General features: G+C 42.1%; 1 protein-coding gene and 2 non-coding genes across 3 annotated transcripts; all 3 read right to left on the bottom strand.

Annotated features, from left to right (window-relative positions):
- Window positions 1–6,701: 6,701 nt before the first annotated feature.
- On the bottom strand, window positions 6,702–14,617 carry LOC120065038 (eukaryotic initiation factor 4A-III). The gene is made up of 12 exons (XM_039015694.1): window positions 14,344–14,617; window positions 13,727–13,799; window positions 13,439–13,505; window positions 13,073–13,135; window positions 12,479–12,611; window positions 11,574–11,654; window positions 11,119–11,260; window positions 10,335–10,473; window positions 9,318–9,433; window positions 8,392–8,499; window positions 7,146–7,273; window positions 6,702–6,928 (listed from the first exon to the last, which is right to left on the bottom strand). Exons 1-12 carry the CDS (start codon window positions 14,495–14,497, stop codon window positions 6,912–6,914), a joined length of 1,221 nt encoding a protein of 406 aa, XP_038871622.1. The 5' UTR covers window positions 14,498–14,617; the 3' UTR covers window positions 6,702–6,911.
- On the bottom strand, window positions 8,679–8,812 carry LOC120028449. Its single transcript, XR_005473451.1, has one exon. It is a non-coding gene; the product is annotated as a small nucleolar RNA SNORA54 (small nucleolar RNA).
- Window positions 11,927–12,060, bottom strand: LOC120028457. The gene has a single exon (XR_005473453.1). It is a non-coding gene; the product is annotated as a small nucleolar RNA SNORA54 (small nucleolar RNA).
- Window positions 14,618–21,903: the final 7,286 nt, after the last annotated feature.

The raw sequence follows: 21,903 nt of genomic DNA, 5'->3' as shown, positions 1-21,903 counted from the left end.
TGGTTTGTAGAAATGATGTCACAACCCAAATATTAGCCACCTCAAGTAAGCTAAGGGTGTGCAACATCCTAAATTGTCAGAAAAAACGAAAATGTTGGTGGAAAATGTTGTTTTATTAAGACAGTACAAATATTTTCCCCGTTTTTGGGGGGGGGGGGGGGGTCGGCCCGCCATTAAATTTAGTTAAGGAGGGAAATGATGCCTTTGCAGCCTGAAAGTGATGATGCTTTATGTAGGAGCTGATCCATGGGGGACACAAGTGTATTACCACCTGGGCAAATCAAACCTAGATGATAATGCAGATCTAGCGCCCACTATCGGCTGCCTAGGCTATCAAGTAAGATTGAGGACTTTGTCAAAATGTAGATGTAATTTCCATATCCCTCAAATTGCTCATAATATAAATTGATGTAGGGATTGTTGCACTCAAATTATTCACCCCACCAAAATTGTTCTCCATATGAAACTCATCAATCCTATCCAGAAAGGTCAAATTCATATAGGCTACTTAACTAGCGTAAAAAGGTTGAATGGAAACCTGGTTATCAAGCCATTTTGAGGACGCTGGAATTATATTTTGGATGAACATGCACCTGCCTACAGGAGACTTTTGAAGTAGCCTAATCAGATAGAAAAAAAAAGTGACTGGTTGTGTTGATGCCCCATATAAAAGGTAATAAATACATTGAAAAAGTAAAATTATAAATATTTTGGCTATATTGAAGGTTCTAGGCGCGCAAGGAATAGCCGTTCGGATTGGAGAGGAGGCAGACCTGTGTTAAGCTTTTCTTGAATAACTGGGCCTGCCGGGAACACGTGGCCACATTGTATATTGGACAACATGGGAGAATGACGATCTGTAACAGACAGAGGATTCAGTATCAGAAGGAAAAATGCAGCCCGACAGGCCTGCTACTGTGCCTTTCTAGACCTTATAAACTGTTGAGCGTAGATCCACAACTGGTCCAAATCGAATGAAACATTCAAATCACAGGGCTTTTGCGTCGTTATTCAAATGACATTTTCACTGCACTATTGTCACTATGAATGGTGGATAGAGGGGAGGATAGACCGTTAGACTGGTAGACTATATTGACCTGTGGTATAAGGGAAGTACCAAAACACCTTGATATAGGGGAGGTGAATGCAAGCAGATGAGGAAATTTGGCTAGGATGGAAGAAATTATATAGTAAAACCTGCAAAAGAGCAAATATAAACCAGGGGAAAAATGCATTACCCTCCACTATGCCCAATAAAAAAAAACACACAACTATCCACAAAGCAAAAACAATGTTTAACAACCCTCCTCTATTTTGGAGCTGGTCACGGTTGCACCTCAGCCACGCTCAAGGTACTAAACAATATCATAACCGCCATCGATAAAAGACAGTACTGTGCGGCCGTCTTCATCGACCTGGCCAAGGCTTTCGACTCTGTCAATCACCGTATTCTTATCGGCAGACTCAACAGCCTTGGTTTCTCAAATGACTGCCTCTCCTGGTTCACCAACTACTTATCAGATAGAGTTCAGTGTGTCAAATCGGAGGGCCTGTTGTCCGGACCTCTGGCGGTCTCTATGGGGGTACCACAGAGTTCAATTCTCTGGCCGACTCTTTTCTCTGTATACATCAATGATGTCGCTCTTGCTGCGGGTGATTCCTTGATCCACCTCTACGCAGACGACACCATTCTGTATACATCTGGCCCTTCTTTGGACACTGTGTTAACAAACCTCCAAACGAGCTTCAATGCCATACAACACTCCTTCCGTGGCCTCCAACTGCTCTTAAACACTAGTAAAACTAAATGCATGCTCTTCAACCGATCGCTGCCCGCACCCTCCTGCCCGACTACTCTGAACGGTTCTGACTTAGAATATGTGGACAACTACAAATACCTAGGTGTCTGGCTAGACTGTAAACTCTCCTTCCAGACTCATATTAAGCATCTCCAATCCAAAATAAAATCTAGAATCGGCTTCCTATTTCGCAACAAAGCCTCCTTCACTCACGCCGCCAAACTTACCCTCGTAAAACTGACTATCCTACCGATCCTCGACTTCGGCGATGTCATCTACAAAATAGCTTCCAATACTCTACTCAGCAAACTGGATGCAGTCTATCACAGTAACATCCGTTTTGTTACCAAATCACCTTATACCACCCACCACTGCGACCTGTATGCTCTAGTCGCCAGACCCACTGGCTCCAGGTCATCTATAAGTCTTTGCTCCGCCTTATCTCAGCTCACTGGTCACCATAACAACACCCACCCATAGCACGCGCTCCAGAAGGTATATCTCACTGGTCATCCCCAAAGCCAACACCTCATTTGGCCGCCTATCCTTCCAGTTCTCTGCTGCCAATGACTGGAACAAATTGCAAAAATCGCTGAAGTTGGAGACTTATATCTCCCTCACAAACTTTAAGCATCAGCTATCTGAGCAGCTTAACGATAGCTGCAGCTGTACATTTTTTTGCATTGCACTAAGCCAAGGAAATTAAGTTCACCAAAGTGGTCAAACGTGGCTATCATCTGAACATTGATATTGTCCGGTATGTTATAGTAGATTCGCACCCTCTCTACTCTGACTGTTTACATTTCTGCTCAAATCATATAAACGATTAAAGCTTTCATTGTGTCGCTGATACAGGTACGGCAGAAATCCTTATCCATCACTTTGTTCTGCAGAAGACGGAAGAGCGCATCAGTTTCATTGAAAATTCCATCATAGGCCATGAGCAAAAAGCAAACATGGTGGTGGCCTCTAAATGGGTTGGTAACTAAAAAAAATTCAGCAAAGGCATGTAATAGTCCCACATAGTTGTCCCTGTGCCTGTGTAACGGATGTGAAATGGCTAGCTAGTTAGCGGTGGTCCGCGCCAATAGCGTTTCAATCGGTTACGTCACTCGCTTTAAGACCCTGAAGTAGTGGTTCCCCTTGCTATGCAAGCGATGGGTAACGACGCTTCGTGGGTGACTGTTGTTGATGTGTGCAGAGGGTCCCTGGTTCGCGTCGGGGTGAGGGGACGGACGTAAAGTTAAACTGTTACACCTGTTTGATGAGTGCCACACATCACTGCCACGAAATGCCAACTCCCGTTTACCTAGGTAGGCTACCCAAGGTATCATATAGCATTAATTAGCATTAAGTAATTAAATACAATTCACACACTTAAAGAGAACATCGCTGGTCCTCCCTACTGCCTCTGATCTGGCAGACTCACTAAACACAAATGCTTAGTTTGTAAATTATGTCTGCATGTTGTAATGTGACTCTAGCTTAATATAAGCAATTTGAAATTATTTATACTTTTGATACTTAAGTATATTTAAAACCAAATAGTTAGACTTTTACTCAAGTAGTATTTACTGGGTGACTTTTACTTGAGTCATTTTCTTTATGTATCTTAGGTATCTTTATGTTTACTCAAGCATGAAAATGTGATACTTTTCCCACCACTGCCTCAAATAAGGTGTTGGTCTTCCATCCATTATCACTAGAAAATCCAACTTTGAAAATGGTTTCAGATACAATATGTTACCCATCTTGATCAGCTGGGTGACTTTTACTTGAGTCATTTTCTATTAAGGTATCTTTATGTTTACTCAAGCATGAAAATGTGATACTTTCCCACCACTGCCTCAACTAAGGTGTTGGTCTTCCATCCCTTATCACTAGAAAATCTAACTTTGAAAATGGTTTCAGATACAATGTTACCCATCTTGATCAGCTTAAGCTGATTGATTAAGCAGTGAAACGAACGTGACATCCATAGGCAGGAGTGAGCTACATAACAAAAACAATTAAGAGAAGCTCATTTACTGCATTTTTATACAATTTAAAATCTTAAAAATGCTATTTGGAGAACAGAATTTAAAATAATAAAAATAAAATAAATTATCACATTGACTGCTGTAGCTTCATTCACCTCAGTCGATCTACAAACATAGCCTATTAGCTATACAATTAGCCGCTACACGAGGGATCTGTTAGCAGAAGACGTTTGCAGTTTAAAAAGCAAATTTCCTGCAATTCTACATATTTTGCCTTGACTAATATATCTGAGGGAGAGTGATTAACAGAATCAGTGGGGGCCCCCGGAGGTCAGGGGCCCTGGACATGAGCATAGCCGCCGGAAATAAAAAAAATAAAAAGTTTCACGAAGGTAGTGCACTGGGCCTTTACTAGTCCCGTACCAATATAGCCGTGTGTAGCGCAGGCAGTGATTCTCAACCAAAATTGAGTGGTGGGAGGTTGAGCAGTACAGAATTATTGAAAATGGAAATGGTTTCTCCAGTCAATATGGTGGCAGGTGGCCTCAAGGTTAAAGTGTTAGGTCCACTAACCAAAAAGTCGCTGGTTTGAATACCTGAGCTGACAAAGATAAAAAAATCTGTAGCAGTGCCCTTCAGCAAAGCATTTTGTTTTCATGTTACATTTATTATCAATAGAGCATTCTAACTAAACTCAGCAAAAAAAGAAACGTCCCTTTTTCAGGACCCTGTCTTTCAAAGATAATTCATAAAAATTCAAATAACTTCACAGATCTTCATTGTAAAGGGTTTAAACACTGTTTCCCATGCTTGTTCAATGAACCATAAACAATTAATGAACATGCACCTGTGGAATGGTCGTTAAGATACTAACAGCGTACAGACGGTAGGCAACTACGGTCACAGTTATGAAAACTTAGGACACTATAGAGGCCTTTCTACTGACTCTGAAAAACACCAAAAGAAAGATTCCCAGGGTCCCTGCTCATCTGCGTGAATGTGCCTTAGGCATGCTGCAAGGAGGCATGAGGACTTCAGATGTGTCCAGGGCAATAAATTGCAATGTCCGTACTGTGAGACGCCTAAGATAGCGCTACAGGGAGACAGGCTGGACAGCTGATCAACCTCGCAGTGGCAGACCACGTGTAACAACACCTGCACAGGATCGGTACATCCGAACATCACACCTGCAGGACAGGTACAGGATGGAAACAACTGCCCGAGTTACACCAGGAACGCACAATCCCTCCATCAGTGCTCAGACTGCCCACAATAGGCTGAGAGAAGCTGGACAGGGCTTGTAGGCCTGTTGTAAGGCAGGTCCTCACCAGACATTGCCGGCAACAACGTCGCCTTTGGGCACAAACCCACCGTTGCTGGACCAGACAGGACTGGCAAAAAGTGCTCTTCACTGACGGACGAGTTGCGGTTTTGTCTCACCAGGGGTGATGGTCGAATTTGCGTTTATCGTCGAAGGAATGAGCATTACACCGAGGCCTGTACTCTGGAGCGGGATCGATTTGGAGGTGGAGGGTCCGTCATGGTCTGGGGCGGTGTGTCACAGCATCAACGGACTGAGCTTGTTGTCATTGCAGGCAATCTCAACACTGTGTGTTACAGGGAAGACATCCTCCTCCCTCATGTGGTACCCTTCCTGCAGGCTCATCCTGACATGACCCTCCAGCATGACAATGCCACCACCCATACTGCTCGTTCTGTGCTTGATTTCTTGCAAGACAGGTATGTCAGTATTCTGCCATGGCCAGCGAAGAGCCCGGATCTCAAACCCATTGAGCACGTCTGGGACCTGTTGGATCAGAGGGTGAGGGCTAGGGCCATTCCCCCCAGAAATGTCCGAGAACTTGCAGGTGCAGTACATGAGGAGATGCACTGCAGTACTTAATGCAGCTGCTGGCCACAGCAGATACTGTTACTTTTGACCCCCTTTTTATTCAGGGACACATTATTCCATTTGTTAATCACATGTGTGTGGAACTTGTTCTGTTTGTGTCTCAGTTGTTGAATTATGTTCATACAAATATTTACACGTTAAGTTTGCTGAAAATAAACACAGTTGACGTTTCTTTTTTGCTGAGTTTAGTTTCCCACATTGCATTTTGGCCCAAAACCTAACTTTGGTGAATTTTCCATTTCCGCAAGTATTTGGTCACTACTGAAGTGACACACTGAAATGAGAGTCCTGAGACAAAATCAGTTAAGAACCACTGCCCTATAGATTAAACTTTTCATGCATATTTTCCAGTATCTAGTACAACAGTACTAGACTCAGCTTTACCAACTCCATCACCCCAGTCACAGCCACCTCCGCATCACATGCACCCCCATTAATCATCATCAAACAACAGATCTGGTAAATAAACTCAAAAATATGAAACCATGGCCATATTTCTATCCAAGGCACTTTATAGAGCAGCGCATTGGACAGTCAATAAAGTGTATTTTAACAGGTAATCAACGCTTGATCTGACATTCACAGGGATCACTGCAAACGCCTGGGAAAACTGCATTTAAATTATGCCTTTGTCGGCTGTCCAACGCACTGCTCTATAACGCACATTGGATTGAATCCTGGCATGACCGACAGTTGCACCTGGAGGCCTATGGAAGTCTAACAGAAGATGTGATTGTAAAGTAATTTAACTTAGAAATATATCTCATGATCTTAGTTCATCCGTCATACCCCATCAGAAAACGATGTAATTAAAAACAAATACTATATCCTCATAACATGGTTAAAACTATACTTTGATAGCATAGCTCTTTCTATGAATTTGAAAGTGGTTACATTTCTCCAGCCCAATCCCTCAACTGTTTATCGAAACATGGTTGGGTTGCCCATTTTGTTACTTTCAAATCCCGGAATGCCCTTAAAGAAAAAACTGGGAAAAGAAATCAACCGGCATTCAAATGGGAAACAAAATGTTCTTTATTTACAAAACAACTGGAAGGTTGCAGTAGGCATTTCCCTAAGAATACAATAGTCATCACAAATGTAAAGGCTGTTCCAAAGCTACTATTAAAAACAAAACAAATGAGACAAGAATTCCAACAGTAAATAAAAAGGGGTCCAAAGTGTAATCAAAGCGGTCTCTCCACTTCCGTCACCACCGCCTTAGATCAGGTCAGCCACTGAGGAGAAAATATTTTATGTTAATGACAACCACCTAATGTCAATGCCCATTTTGTAAAAGAACCCCAGTTCTTTATGGCCCTAAAATCTGTAAACCCAGTATATGGTTGAAACAAAATTTACATTTAGTTGCTTGAACAACCAAAACATCAATACTAAACATATCAACATTGTCAATTAAATATTCAGGCAGAAGATTAACAAATGCTAATTTACCGTTCATTGGCATTTCATCGATCTGTGTGGAATAGTACTGCTCAATGTCACGGAGAATACGGATGTCGTCGTTCTTCACAAAGTTGATGGCCACACCCTTGCGGCCGTAACGACCCGATCGGCCAATCCTATGAAGAGAGGAGAGGTTGAGGGACAAAAACGCCAGTAAATGTTTGCCCTGACAAACCGATTTTTGCTTGATCCGGCTATGCGGGCCAGAAGCTCCTGGAAAGAGATTGGGGAGGTAGAGGATAGATGCGGTAAAGAGGTCAATGGAATGCAGACCATGGTGGAGAGAAGGACGCTGGATTGGCCTACATTCAACAAATCTGATCTATGCAGATATGTCAAATTTGTTATGATTGATGTATTTTAAACAGGACCACAATGTGGTTATTAAAATCCAATTTGGATATATTTGGCTGTTTTCGCTGCGTAACATTTAGAAGTTGTCCCTTTCCAAGTTTAGAAAACGTGACTGCTAAATGCTAACTTCCGTTTGTATAAGCTGCTAGCATAGCTAGCATACAGAAATCTGTGGTAGTAGTCAGTGTTTTTTAAAACTAATGCAGTTGATTGATGACAAGAACATGTACTTGGGTTGATATTCAAACAAGCATTATACTCAGATTTTTAACCCAACATAGTATGAAATACACAAACTGTCTAAATGTAGGCACATTTCTCTGGGAGGCAATGGGGAGAGTCAGGTGGGAAAAACGCCTTTTTTACTTAATGCCATCTTGGCTGAGCTCCTATGTCAAGCACCGGGAAATGGACTCCAACATCTGAAGAGGTACGGTCTTGTCTTTTCGTTTAGCCAGTTGCTCACAGTTAGCGGGATGGTTTTGAATCACTACAAGTGGTGCCGTGGAGACCAATTTATTGCATGCGTATATATGACAGCTCGCCGAAACACAAGCAGTATGAATGCTCTGACTTCTGCAGAATTCGCTTAGCTGTAACCACTGCAGATGTCGGATTGACCATAAAAATTAAATCGGCTTCTAGTGTCCTGAGAGAGTGAACAGAGAAACAGTACAAAACGTACTCGACCTCTGCTACTCTGGGCTTTACTGTGGCACTGGAATGGAACCCACAGCTTACACTGAGGACTGAGCCAGGTTACGAACAGTGCCAAAAAGGATGATTTTCCTCGACTTCACTGTTGACCGAATAGCCACATTAAATACTTAATATCGCTTAGTTTCTATAGTTGTTCTCTGAGCTGGGCAGCCAGACGTACCTGTGGATGTACAGCTCTCTGTTGTTGGGCAGGTCGTAGTTGATGATGAGGGACACCTGGGGCACATCCAGACCTCGGGCCCACACATCAGTTGAGATAAGCACTCGGCTATGGGGGGAGAGAAAAGAGATCCATGTTAGGCCAAACCAAGGTCGTCTTCACTTGGAACCCGAACGGGCACAAACAAGGAAGGACTATCTGAACTTTGCAAAACGTTTTATTACGGTGGGCACCAATTAAAAACGACCCACGTCAACCCCTGGGAGGTTTAAAAGAACAATGCGTAGACTTGTTCCCAGGGAGCGAACAGAGAAACGGTACAAGACGTACCGGACCTCTGCCACTCTCTGGGCTTTACTGTGGCACTGGAATGGAACCCAAAGCTCACACTGAGGACTGAGCCAGGTTACGAACAGTGCAATGAAGAATGTCCGTTTAAGTGTTTAGTCCACTAGTATGCTTTATCTAGTGTGGGAAACTGTCCGGTATTGTATAGGAAAGAAATGCAAATGCTATATCAGGTGGACCAGAAAGAATCCACCCGATACAGTACATTGTCATGTAATAGGATCTAAATGTTCCTCCCGCTAAGAGACTCAACAAACTGTCCAAACAACTAAGCTAATGTCTCTGGCCATCACAAGATGGACACGACTCTAGATTACACAGCTACATGTGCAAATTGTTGGTGATTGCACCCTTTATAAACAGTAAAAAAATAAATGAGTATAAGACCAGCTTCTACTTTATCATAGAAGTATGACACAGTAACTGACACGAGAGCACATTCACTATTGATAAATATTGACCCAGTGGTCATACACCCAAAATGTAAAAAATAAAAAATAGAGAAATACACTCAAATATTCTTGAATAGCCTTCAAAGATTCATTGGGATGCTAAAAACACTATTTCATCATTATTACCTGGCGCCGGACCGGAACTCTTTCATGATGGACTCTCTCTCCTTCTGGGGCATGTCTCCATGCATGGAGGAAACAGTGAAGTTGGCCTCCCTCATCTTCTCAGTCAGCCAGTCAACCTATCGCAAGCAGAGCGAGGACAGATAGAGGCTCAGGCCAAACTCATGACAATGCATTTCAGGGATCCTGCCAAAACATGCTCCCTGAAATGTACAATGTAGGGAATCGGGTGCCATTTAGGACTCGTCGTGTTCCCAGAGAGTGAACAGAGCAACAGTACAAGACGTACTGGACCCCTGCCACACTCTGGGCTTTACTGTGGCACTGGAATGGAACCCAAAGCTCTCACTGGAGGACTGAGCCAGGTTACGAACAGTGCAAACAAAGATTTTCTTGACATTCATCGGTGTGATGGGCAAGATAAATGAGATGTTGAAGAAAGACTGGCATTCTTCATTTGTCAAACTAACAATGTCAAACAAAGCATGTTGGCCCCGGGGAGACGGAAGCGCTGGGACCTCTGTTTCATTTCATAGAAATCTATTAAACTAAAATCAGAATAATTACAATGGTGGGCATTTGAAAGAATGTATTTTGTTATGATACACAACTGAAAAACTAAACGTAACACATCTTCACTGCGCTTGACATATTCCACAAACAAACATCTTCGTGTTGGGACATTGACAGTGCTTATAAATTACCTGCTAAATAGTTGCATTTAAAATGCCAAGTACACATTACTGATTGAATACAAACCTTCAATGGCGTACTCCTGACCATCCCTATTTCTTACCCGTACATATAGGGAAAGGGAGACCGTACTCACTAGGAGGAAAAACATACAATAACTATCAACAGCTGCCAACAACCCAAGTAGTTTCTCCTAGGCACAGATCTAGGGTCAGCTTCCCCTCCCCTAATCTGAACTATTATTGGGAGAAATGCAAAACGAACTGAAAATCAGTGTTTAGGGGCAACTCTGCAATACATGCAACTTGGTTTTAGTTGTGTACAGACCTTCCGCTTGGTGTTGCAGAAGATGACAGCCTGCGTGATGGTGAGGGTGTCATACAGGTCACACAGGGTGTCAAACTTCCACTCCTCCCTCTCTACTGCCACGAAGAACTGCTTGATGCCCTCCAGAGTCAACTCATCACTGGGAGAAGGAAAAGGAAGAGGGGTTAACTAGGTATTGGACCTCTTCTGCTGCTAAAGGAACACAAAGGCCTTTTCCAGTGAGTGGAGGTCTTCCTATTCCAGTTAACTCCGTTCTTCCCATAGAAATATTTTCTAGGCAGGGTGCAAAGGCCCCAAAAATAACAACCATACCTTCAAAAAAATAACAAAAAAAGGAGAGCAGCATGTAGTTTGCCATGACAGGAGGTTTTGGTTCATGTTCCCAGAGAGTGAACAGAGAAACAGTACAAGACGTACGAGACCCCTGCTACTCTCTGGGCTTTACTGTGGCACTGGAATGGAACACACAGCTCACACTGAGGACTGAGCCAGGTTACGAACAGTGCCAAAAAGAAAGATTTACTTGATTCTATCTTATATATAAGATAGAATATTTCGTCCTTCTCTTCTGAAAGGTCCCACAGGAAAGGTGGAGGGCCTTTTTGATTTAAGCATGGCTGATTCTCTGATGACTATATGAGGGTTTGTATTCAGACTAAGTACATGTATTCAGACTAACTCCAGGAACAAGGTAGCCTGGTTGAACCAGCCTGGTCATTCTCAAAACAGCGATGAGGGTGGATGGTACTTCCTAATATATACAGCCGAGTAACGCTTGACTCACCGTTTGACCAGGATGCGGATGGGGTCGGTCATGAACTTGTTGGTCATCTCCAGGATCTCGTGGGGCAGCGTGGCGCTGATCAGACACACCTGGGTGGCGGGGGGCAGGTACCGGTACACGTCGTAGATCTGCTCTTTGAAACCTGCCGGACGGTTAAAGGAAAGCTATTCAGTATCCCCCTTCATATTACACTAGACTTCCAGGGAAAAGTCACGCAGACCGTCAAAACGACTTTCCTGTTGAAAAGTGTCTGAGCCCAAGTGTCCCTGCCTGCCGTGGGATGCAGACAGGTAGGGATAGTAGGAAACTTGTTGATGTGTGCAGGGGGAACGACAAAGCGGCACTGTAACTTATCCTGCTTTACCATGAGACCTCGTTGTTGTTGTTTAGGAGAGACCAGAAACACAAACTGGCAGACGTCATCTCAGTAATGCACAATAGCGTGTCTGGCTTACCCTTGTTGAGCATTTCGTCTGCTTCGTCCAGCACCAGCATCTTGATGGCACGCGTCCTCAAACTCCTCCTGCGGATCATATCTAAAGAACAGAGAGAGAGAGAGAGCAGTGCTTGCATTAGTCTGCCTGCTGTGGGAAAATGGAGGCTACTCAACTCATACACAACCCTTGGGGTGACTACAGTGAGCCTAATTCATGATTGTCTACTCATGCATATTTTCTAGTTACCTTCCTTTGAAATGAAATGTTCTGGTCTCAGGTAAATCATGATTTTTTTTTAGATCAGTAGACTATAGTGGGACCTTAAGTCATTGATTTACCATCCTTCTTTCCCCTGTGTGTTACAGGGGGCGTCATGTTACCAGAGAGTGAACAGAGCAACGGTACAAGACGTACTGGACCTCTGCCACTCTCTGGGCTTTACTGTGGCACTGGAATGGAACCCAAAGCTCACACTGAGGACTGAGCCAGGTTACGAACAGTGCAAAAAGGATGATTTTCTTGACTTTTACTTTTTGGGCGGCAGGTATCCTAGTGGTTAGAGTGTTAGGCCAGTAACCGAAAGGTTGAATTCCAAAGCTGACAGGGGAAAATTCTGTCCTTCTGCCCCTGAACAAGGCAGTTAACCCACTGTTCCCCGGTAGGCCGTCATTGTAAATAAGAATTTGTTCTTGACTGACTTGCCTAGTTTAATAAATACAAATATATATACTGTTGTCCTGAGTATGCAGAGTATGCTCATTACATAAGGTACAAAAAGTTTCAACGAAGGCAGATCCAGACTGAACCCACAAAGTGAAACAATGTTGAAACAGCGAAATTCAGTTTTGATCCTGTGACAGAATTCTGAGAGATACCTGTGGATGGGAGATAGACACTAGAAGGTTAGGGTTCAGGGAACTCACCAAACACTCTCCCAGGGGTCCCTGCTACTACGTGCTGGCCATAGTCCAGTTTACGGATGTCCTCACCCACGTTTGTCCCTCCGATGCAGGAATGACACTGGACGTTCATGTAGTCACCGAGGGCCAGGAGCACCTGGAGGGGGGGGGGGGGGGGGGGTTAACATCTGAATATTAGGAGATAATGGCTGCGTCCAAATTTTCTACCAGTGTGCACTTGCACACTCCCAGTCATGGATTTAACAATGGTGGAAACTCCCTCCAGCCAAGGCTTTCACCAATCCAAATCCTTTGCCAGTGTTCTGATCTGGGCAGCATTCAGTCGGCATAGAACAGGAGAAAACGTTTTGGAAACTGAGGGAAACCGGGAGGTACTATCTAAACATATCAAATAAACACTTGTTCCCATTTTCCATTGCACAGCGTTTTGAAGTATTTGCTACAGTGTTTCCAAATGAACAGGACCCCGAACCTGTCCAATGGAAACACTTTGTTTTAAGACATTTTGCTACTGTGTGCCCTACTGAACACGACCCTTATCGTCCAAAGCAGTTTTTCCCCAGTCCATCAGAAGACACTTGATATTCAGTCACATACCTTCTGTATCTGTCCAGCCAACTCTCTGGTGGGAGCCAGGATCAGTGCTTGGGTTTCACGCACCTTTTACAAAAACAAAAAATTATCATATTTTGCTCACGCTGTCCAAACTCCACATATTCAGAGTGCGAGAAAACTTCACAACACAAAATGTTGTTGGATGATCCATAACTGCTATGTGATAACGGCACAGCAGTACCTACAACAGGGCTTGACTTCATGTTGCATCGCAGAGTAAGAGTGCTGATCTAGGATCTCATCATATAAAATTATTCATTATGATCCAAAAGGAAAAACTGATACTAGATCAGCACTCCTACTCTGAGACGCCCTAGTCTGCACATACCAACAACCTTACTCAAATACCTGAATGTCAAGACACTGCAGCACTGATACGCAAAACGTGGCAGTCTTTCCTGTTCCTGACTGAGACCTGAAAGAAAAAAAAGAAGAGTGTTGCAGAACAGAGAAAGATGGTATTCAACAGCCACTATAAAACATTTGAACAAGGGCTCAAAAGACAATGTTTTTGCAACAGAATCCGACTAATGAATACACCCCTGGTGAATAGCCAAAGTTCCAAACAGCATAAACATATCTTTGGTCTGTAGCTCTGGACGTTGTGGTTCTCTAGCATAAACAGTCACTACTTACTGTGCAATGACATCTCTACCCTTGATGATCTGTTTAATTGCTCTTTGTTGGATTGCGGAAGGCTTCTCGAAACCTAAGAATAATAAATAAAAGGTGGTTAATTATGTAGGCCCATGACACTCTTTCCAGTGAAATATTTCAATAAACATTACATACTATTCATGTAATCCTTTGAGAAACTGGAAAATATAGCTGGTAGTACTGAATATTTTTGCCTGTTGTGCAGACAGTGTCAAATTGTATTAGCACTGGCTAGATCAGATGGCGCTACAAGTAGAGCAAAATGATCACACACACAAATATTAAAGCAACAAGTGAGGAAAATGCAACATGTACTAAATGGGGTGGAGCATGCCAGTTAGCTAATATCAGCTAACTTAGGTAGCGAGTTAGCTCGGTTTAATGGAGCTAATTAAGAAGCTAACGTTAGCATGGTAGTTGACTAACTAAAGAAAAACAAATACAACATTCTGGCTTTTTTTCCCATTACAATACTCGTAGTATGTGTTTGTTCTGGGTGTGCAACTGAGTCATGAAGCACAGAAAATGTGTCCAAATAACTTACTTGGGTAGTTTCCTATATGGGCCCACTGTACCAAACAAAACCTCAGACCTACCGTATGCGTAGATCCCACGGAGGAGATCCTCTCGTAGGCCCATTGTGTCGAAGGTAGGCGTAACATCGACCTCCTCGCTGGTCTCAAACTCGATCTTGGTCATGTCTTCCTCCTTCAATAGACGCCTCGTGCGCGGTACGGTGGCTACTTCCATGACTTTTGTGAGCGTTTTCACAAAAAAATAAGGAAATCGACAACTTCACCAACTCGAGTTCTGCTGCGGGAAGTAGAAAAAAGACCGCCGCATGCGTCGCTTTAGTGACGCCGTAAGCAAGAGACAATAATTTGCATGACCAGTAAAGATGTACCAAAGATTTTTTAGAAGTAAATCAAGATAGACCACAACTTGTCGTTTCCAATGGAAACAAATGAGTCAGAGTGGGCAGAACAAACAAGGAGATGGGCAGAGCCAAGCACGCGCTAGTTATATCCTATAGGCGTGTTGTAGTATGTATTTGCATATTTCCGTTACGGAAGGCCTACTCTGTGAAGTCCCGGTGTGCAATAACTCAATTCTCCTCTGCACTCCTTCTAAACAGCGCGATTTTTAAAAACGTGTGAAAAGGGTAGTCTACAAAACTTTGTCCATTCTGTTCATAACATATTCTAGTTTGCGAACAGAAAACTGTATTGAGATCAAATGTTTAATAGATGAGAAAATGTGCAGAATGTCGGCCAAACTACATCCCCTCCCATATTGAGTGGAAATGCCAACCGGATGCTTCACATTTATACATCCAGTGAAATATCTTTGTTCTATGCAGAAATCGCTCCGCCATTTCCTGGTTGCGAACTAGGAATATATGCGGCGTTCACGTACTAGTCGGGACAAGAAAACTCGGAACATTTCTGACTTGCTAACTGGTTGAACACAGCACGTGTATAACTGTACCAAGTTAGCAAATCAGAAAAGTCAGAGTTCCTATTTCTGACTTCCTAGTTCTGACTAGCACAGGAACGTGGCAATACTGAGAAGGACATGTCAGATGCTTCATAATAGCCCGGAAGTAAAGCCGCGCTAGGAGCCAAATTTGAAATGGAATAGATTGAATACATGGAGCAGGTTGGAAAAAATCGCATTAAAACACGGTTAAAAATTTCGTAAGATCTGTCATCACCATTCATGTAATACCTTAAATATATACATCAGACGGTATTGGGGAGCAATTTCATAGTTTTTTCACGGTTACATTTCCAATTTCAATCATATAGCAACCCTATGCTTTGAATGACTGTTATGGGTAGAGCAGACCATTCGATATGCGCTTAATTTACATATTTATACCTCCAAAATTCTAATTTCATCCCTTACATGTATGTTTATTGGAGTTCCAATCCAAACACCCTCCATTTTATCTTGGTTCAATTTAGCTCCAGCGACTTCTTTGTATAAATTAAAATGATTGTTCCATTTATTCAACTCATCTTGATTTCTGATTATGACATACACATTATCGGCATAAGCAAGTGCGACAATGGGCTGTCTAGAGCTGGTGATAGTACCTTGAATACTTAGATCTTCTTTAATTCGCTTTAGGAGAGGGCTAATAGCTATTACATCCAAGGCTGTGCTAAGTGGGCAACCCTGCTTCACCCCCCTTTCAATTTCAAAAGGTTCGGTCAGGAAACCATTTACATTAACTTGGACAGTAGATCGGCATACAGTAACTTAATCATATCAATTAATGGACTTGGGAACCCATAACATTTCATTACAAACCGTCAATGTTCACATGAAATATCATTAAAAGCATTTTTCTCAACAAGACACAAAATGTAGAAATCAAATTCAGATGTGGATGTAGTAATATCTTTCACCGTACAGATGTTGTCCCACATGAAACGCCCTTTGCTCTTTTTCTATTATGGTATCAAGAACCCCATTTAGTCTGTTCATTATTATTTTCGCCAAGATCTTAATAGTCTAAATGTATTAATGACAGTCAATGGCATGTATTCACGGATGCCAAGGGAAGCCAGGCTTCCACAAAAAAATGTGTCCCAAAAAATAAATCAATGTATCCTTCGTCTCTCTGTGTTTCATGATTTAGCTTCACACCAATCACATCACATCAAAAGCCAAACATCATAAACAGAAACATTTTGAATTGTTGCATCTCATTCTGTTGTTGTCCTCCGGTGGCAAGATAGCTAGCAATATATATATTTTAATTCCATTCTTTTACTTTTAGATTTGTGTGTATTGTTGTGTATTGTTAGATATCACTGCAGTGTTGGAGCTAGGAACACAAAACATGTGTATGTGACCAATAACATTTGATTTGATGTGATTCTCTATACTGGCCAATGATTATAATTGTGATTCTGATCCAACCATATATTCATACATTGTTCCACTGGCCTGAGAGGATGGAGATTCAATACGTATAGTACCAGTCAAAAGTTTGGACACACCTACTAATAACAGGGTTTTTGTTTTTGTTTAACTATTTTCTACATTGCACAATAATAATGAAGATATCAAAACTATGAAATAACACATATGGAATCATGTAGTAACAAAAAAAGTGTTAAGCAAATCAAAATATATTTTATATTTGAGATTCTTCAAAGTAGCCACCCTTGGCATTCTCTCAACCAGCTTCATAAGGTTGTCACCTGGAATACATTTCAATTAACAGGTGTGCCTTGTTAAGAGTTAATTTGTGGTATTTCTTTCCTTCTTAATGCGTTTAAGCCAATCAGTTGTGTTGTGAAAAGGTAGGGGTGGTATACAGAAGATAGTCCTATATGGTAAAATACCAAGTCCATATTATGGCAAGAACAGCTCAAATAAGCAAAGAGAAACGACAGTCCATCATTACTTTTAGACATGAAACTTTTAGATGATACAGAAAATTTCAATTACTTTGAGAGTGGAGTCGCAAAAACCATCAAGCACTATGATGAAACTAGCTCTCATGCGGACCACCACAGGAAAGGAAGACCCAGAGTTACCTCTGCTTCAGAGGATAAGTTCACTAGAGTTAACTGCACCTCAGATTGCAGCCCAAATAAATGCTTCACAGAGTTCAAGTAACAAACACATCTCAACATCAACTGTTCAGAGGAGACTGCGTGAATCAGACCCTCATGGTCGAATTGCTGCAAAGTAACCACTACTAGGGGCGGTAAGTAGCCTGGTGGGTAGGAGTGTTGAGCCAGTAACCGAAAGGTTGCTGGATCGAACCCCCGGGCTGACAAGGTACAAATCTGATGTTCTGCCCCTGAGCAAGGCAGTTAACCCACTGTTCCCCAGGCGCCGATGACGTGGATGTCGATTAAGGCAGCCCTCGCACCTCTCTGATTCAGAGGGGTTGAGTTAAATGCATAAGATACATTTCAGTTGAATGCATTCAGTTGTACAACTGACTAGGTATCCCTCTTTCCCCTAAAGGACACCAATAATAAGAAGAGACTTGCTTGGGCCAAGAAACATGAGCAATGAACATTAGACCGGTGGAAATCTGTGCTTTGGTCTGACGAGTCCAAATGTGAGATTTTTGGTTCCAACCACCATGTCTTTCTGAAGCGCAGATTAGGTGAACGGATGATCTCCGCATGTGTGGTTCCCACCGTGAAGCATGGAAGAGGTGTGCTGGTGCTTTGCTGGTGACACTGTGTGTGATTTATTTAGAATTCAAGGCACACTTAACCAGCATGGCCATCCCATCTGGTTTGCGCTTATTGGGACGATCATTTATTTTTCAACAGGACAAGTACCCAAAACACATCTCCAGGCTGTGTAAGGGCTATTTGACCAATGAGAGTGATGAAGTGCTGCATCAGATGACCTGGCCTCGACAATTACGCGACCTCAACCCAATTGAGATGGTTTGGGATCAGTTGGACCGCAGAGTAAAGGAAAAGCAGCCAACAAGTGCTCAGCATATGTGGTAACTCCTTCAAGACTGTTGGAAAAGCATTCCTCATGAAGCTGGTTGAGAGAATGCCAAGAGTGTGCAAAGCTGTCATCAAGGCAAAGGGTGGCTACTTTGAAGAATATAACATATATTTTGATTTGTTTAACATTTTTTTGGTTACTACATGATTCCATATGTGTTATTTCATAGTTTATGTCTTCACTATTAGTCTACAATATAGTAAATAGTTTTTAAAAAACTTGAATGAGTAGGTGTGTCCAAACTTTTGACTGGTACTGGAGCTAGATGTTAACTAGCTTGCTCGTCATTGCACATTAAATAAAATTAGACTAGCGAGCAAGCATTTTAGCCAGGTAGTTTAGGACGAGGATGGCATTGGCGTTTCTCTACAAGTAGGGTGAGTCAACATGTTTTTCTACTTAGGCACGCACACACACACACAGAACATGGACAGCCACATGATATTTAGCTTACGTTGATTGGACTAAATTGTTTTTGGTATATTTTAGTTGTCACTGTATTAGACTAAGCATAAGCGATTTGATAATGTTGAAATGGTACTGGATTAGTTGTTTAGTAGTCCGAACATGTGGGAAACATTGACTTGATTGACCATGCTGTCGGTCATATTACTGTGTTACATGCAATATGCGTTGTGGAATCCTCCAAATAGATGTTTCTCTCAGGCTTTATGATGAAACGTTCTATTTATTTTGCCACCGTCTTCTTATTGTTTCTGGTTTATGCCTTGATCACACCTACAGTATTTTTTGCGTTTTGGTACACCAGAAGTACAATAACGCTTTGATCACACCAACAGCATTATTTGCGCAAAATGGTAAACAATATCAACTGGATGTGCAACAAAAGTTCAACATTCACCTTCTGCTACCATTTCTGTCAAGCTGAATAAACCCAACCTATGCACCACACAGAAAGCACTGAAACGGCCTCTGCAAGGCAATGCTGCAAGGCAAACGCAGCGTTCCAATGGAAATTAATGTACTTAAAGTGTACAAATTATTTATTTAACTAGGCAAGTCCGTTAAGAACACATTCTTAATTACAATGACGGCCTACACCGGCCAAAGCCTAACCAGGACGACGCTGGGCCAATTGTGCACTGCCCTATGGGACTCCAGATCACGGCCGGTTGTGATACAGCCTGGAATCGAACCGGGGTCTGTAGTGCCTTTGACCATAATATGGGCTCCCGAGTGGCGCAGCGGTCTTTCTTTTTCAGTTTGTTTCATACAGGAAGCGGGGAAATATTGGTGACCAACTACAAACATTTTTATTCATACATTTAAATTAAAGAATAGATATTTGACATAGGTGACAATGGTTAACAGTCAAAAATCATCTCAGAAGATCTTCAAGTGGTAGAGAATGTGGGCATAAAGCTGTGTCTTTGTTCAGGCAAGCCAAGTGATAGAAAGTGGTGCTTGCCCTTCTAGGATTCGCACAAAAGTAAATTAACATTATTACCTATTAAACAGTTTGATGTTGTTGCTTTTCCCTCATGAAGGCAATGGTTGAGCCCAAGAGAACCACACCGATAAATACTGGCTTGATGATTTCCTCTTTAAAAACCACACTTGTGCAGTTCTACTAAACACCCAACATGCAGAGCAGATTTCTAAAATATGGGCTAAACAGGTTTTGATATGATAGTTTTTCTTCCATTTGGTGCCTAAGGAACACAACACAGATAGTTAAATCTTCAAAATCCTGGAATATGTCTACGACAATCTAGACTGGCATAGGGTATGATACTGTAAGTAGGTACTAAGACAATGTCCTTCAATATTGAAATCATAACCAGCATCCTGAAAACACCCCCTTACAAATTGGGGTAATAGTTCAGTAGTTGATGGGAAATACAGTACTATCTATGCAGCAACACAGCAAATGCTGTAGATTTACACAGAGAAGAGAATGAGGAAAAAGTGCCTGCGTCAGTCATCCAGATTAACCTTAATTCTAAAGTAATTCCTTAACCTACAGAATGATAGAGCATTACCTAAACCAGTGGTGGTACCCTGCCAGTGTACAAGGGCAAGTCAGTGTATCGGCCCACTCTAGCATAGCACAGTCAAGCTACATGGCAGAGTCAGTGCAGAGTCATAGATGTACAAATATGTGAATCTGACATAAGCTTGATTTTGAAAGGTAATGCTTTGTTTCTGTGTGTATCTGAGCGTAATATATACAGTTGAAGTCGGAAGTTTACATAAATTAGGTTTTAGGACTCCAACCTAAGTGTTTCAACCACTCCACAAATTTCTTGTTAACAAACTATAGTTTTGGCAAGTCGGTTAGGACATCCACTTTGTGCATGACACAAGTAATATTTCCAACAATTGCTTACAGACAGATTATTTCACTGTATCACAATTCCAGTGGGTCAGAAGTTTACATACACTAAGTTGACTGTGCCTTTAAACAGCTTGAAAAATCCAGAAAATGATGTCATGGCTTTAGAAGCTTCTGATAGGCTAATTGACATAATTTGAGTCAATTGGAGGTGTACCTGTGGATGTATTTCAAGGCCTACCTTCAAACTCAGTGCCTCTTTGCTTGACATCATGGGAAAATCAAAAGAAATCAGCCAAGACCTCAGAAAAAAAATTGTAGACCACAAGTCTGGTTCATCCTTGGGAGCAATTTTCAAACGCCTGAAGGTACCACATTCATCTGTACAAACAATAGTATGCAGGTATAAATACCATGGGACCACGCAGCTGTCATACCGCTCAGGAAGAAGACACTTGTCTCCTAGAGATTAATGCACTTTCGTGCAAAAAGTGCCAATCAATCCCAGAACAGCAGCAAAGGACCTTGTGAAGATGCTGGAGGAAACAGGTACAAAAGTATCTATATCCACAGTAAAACAAGTCCTATATTGACATAACCTGAAAGGCCGCTCAGCAAGGAAGAAGACACTACTCCAAAACCGCCATAAAAAAAGCCAGACTAGGGTTTGCAACTGCACATGGGGACAAAGATTGTAATTTTTGGAGAATTGTCCTCTGGTCTGATGAAACAAAAATAGAACTGTTTGGCCATAATGACCATCGTTATGTTTGGAGGAAAAAGGGGGAGGCTTGCAAGCCGAAGAACCCCATCCCAACCATGAAGCACGGGGGTGGCAGCATCATGTTTTGGGGGTGCTTTGCTGTAGGAGGGACTGGTGCACTTCACAAAATAGATGGCATGATGAGGTTGGAAAATTATGTGGATATATTGAAGCAACATCTCAAGACATCAGTCAGGAAGTTAAAGCTTGGTCGCAAATGGGTCTTCCAAATGGACAATGACCCCAAGCATACTTCCAAAGTTGTGGCAAAATGGCTTAAGGACAACAAACTCAAGGTATTGGAGTGGCCATCAAAGCCCTGACCTCAATCCTATAGAAATTTGTGGGCAGAACTGAAAAAGCGTGTGCGAGCAAGGAAGTTTACAAACCTGACTAAGTTACACCAGCTCTGTCAGGAGGAATGGGCCAAAATTCACCCAACTTATTGTGGGAAGCTTGTGGAAGGCTACCCGAAACATTTGACCCAAGTTAAACAATTTAAAGGCAATGCTACCAAATACTAATTTAGTGTATGTAAAATTCTGACCCACTGAGAATGTGATGAAAGAAATAAAAGCTGAAATAAATCCCTGTCTA

Source organism: Salvelinus namaycush, chromosome 2, assembly GCF_016432855.1.
Source record: "Salvelinus namaycush isolate Seneca chromosome 2, SaNama_1.0, whole genome shotgun sequence".
Lineage (NCBI taxonomy): Eukaryota > Metazoa > Chordata > Actinopteri > Salmoniformes > Salmonidae > Salvelinus > Salvelinus namaycush.
Note: the sequence above shows the minus strand (reverse complement) of the source record. Positions and strands in the feature narration are given on the sequence as shown.

Excerpts from the sequence above, each read along its gene's own strand:
- LOC120065038 (XM_039015694.1), bottom strand. The coding sequence starts at position 14,497 with ATGGAAGTAGCCACCGTACCGCGCACGAGGCGTCTATTGAAGGAGGAA. Across the intron at positions 12,612-13,072 it reads TGGCTGGACAGATACAGAAG|GTGCTCCTGGCCCTCGGTGA; the intron begins GTATGTGACTGA and ends CCCCCCCTCCAG. Across the intron at positions 8,500-9,317 it reads GAGTTCCGGTCCGGCGCCAG|CCGAGTGCTTATCTCAACTG; the intron begins GTAATAATGATG and ends CTCCCCCCATAG.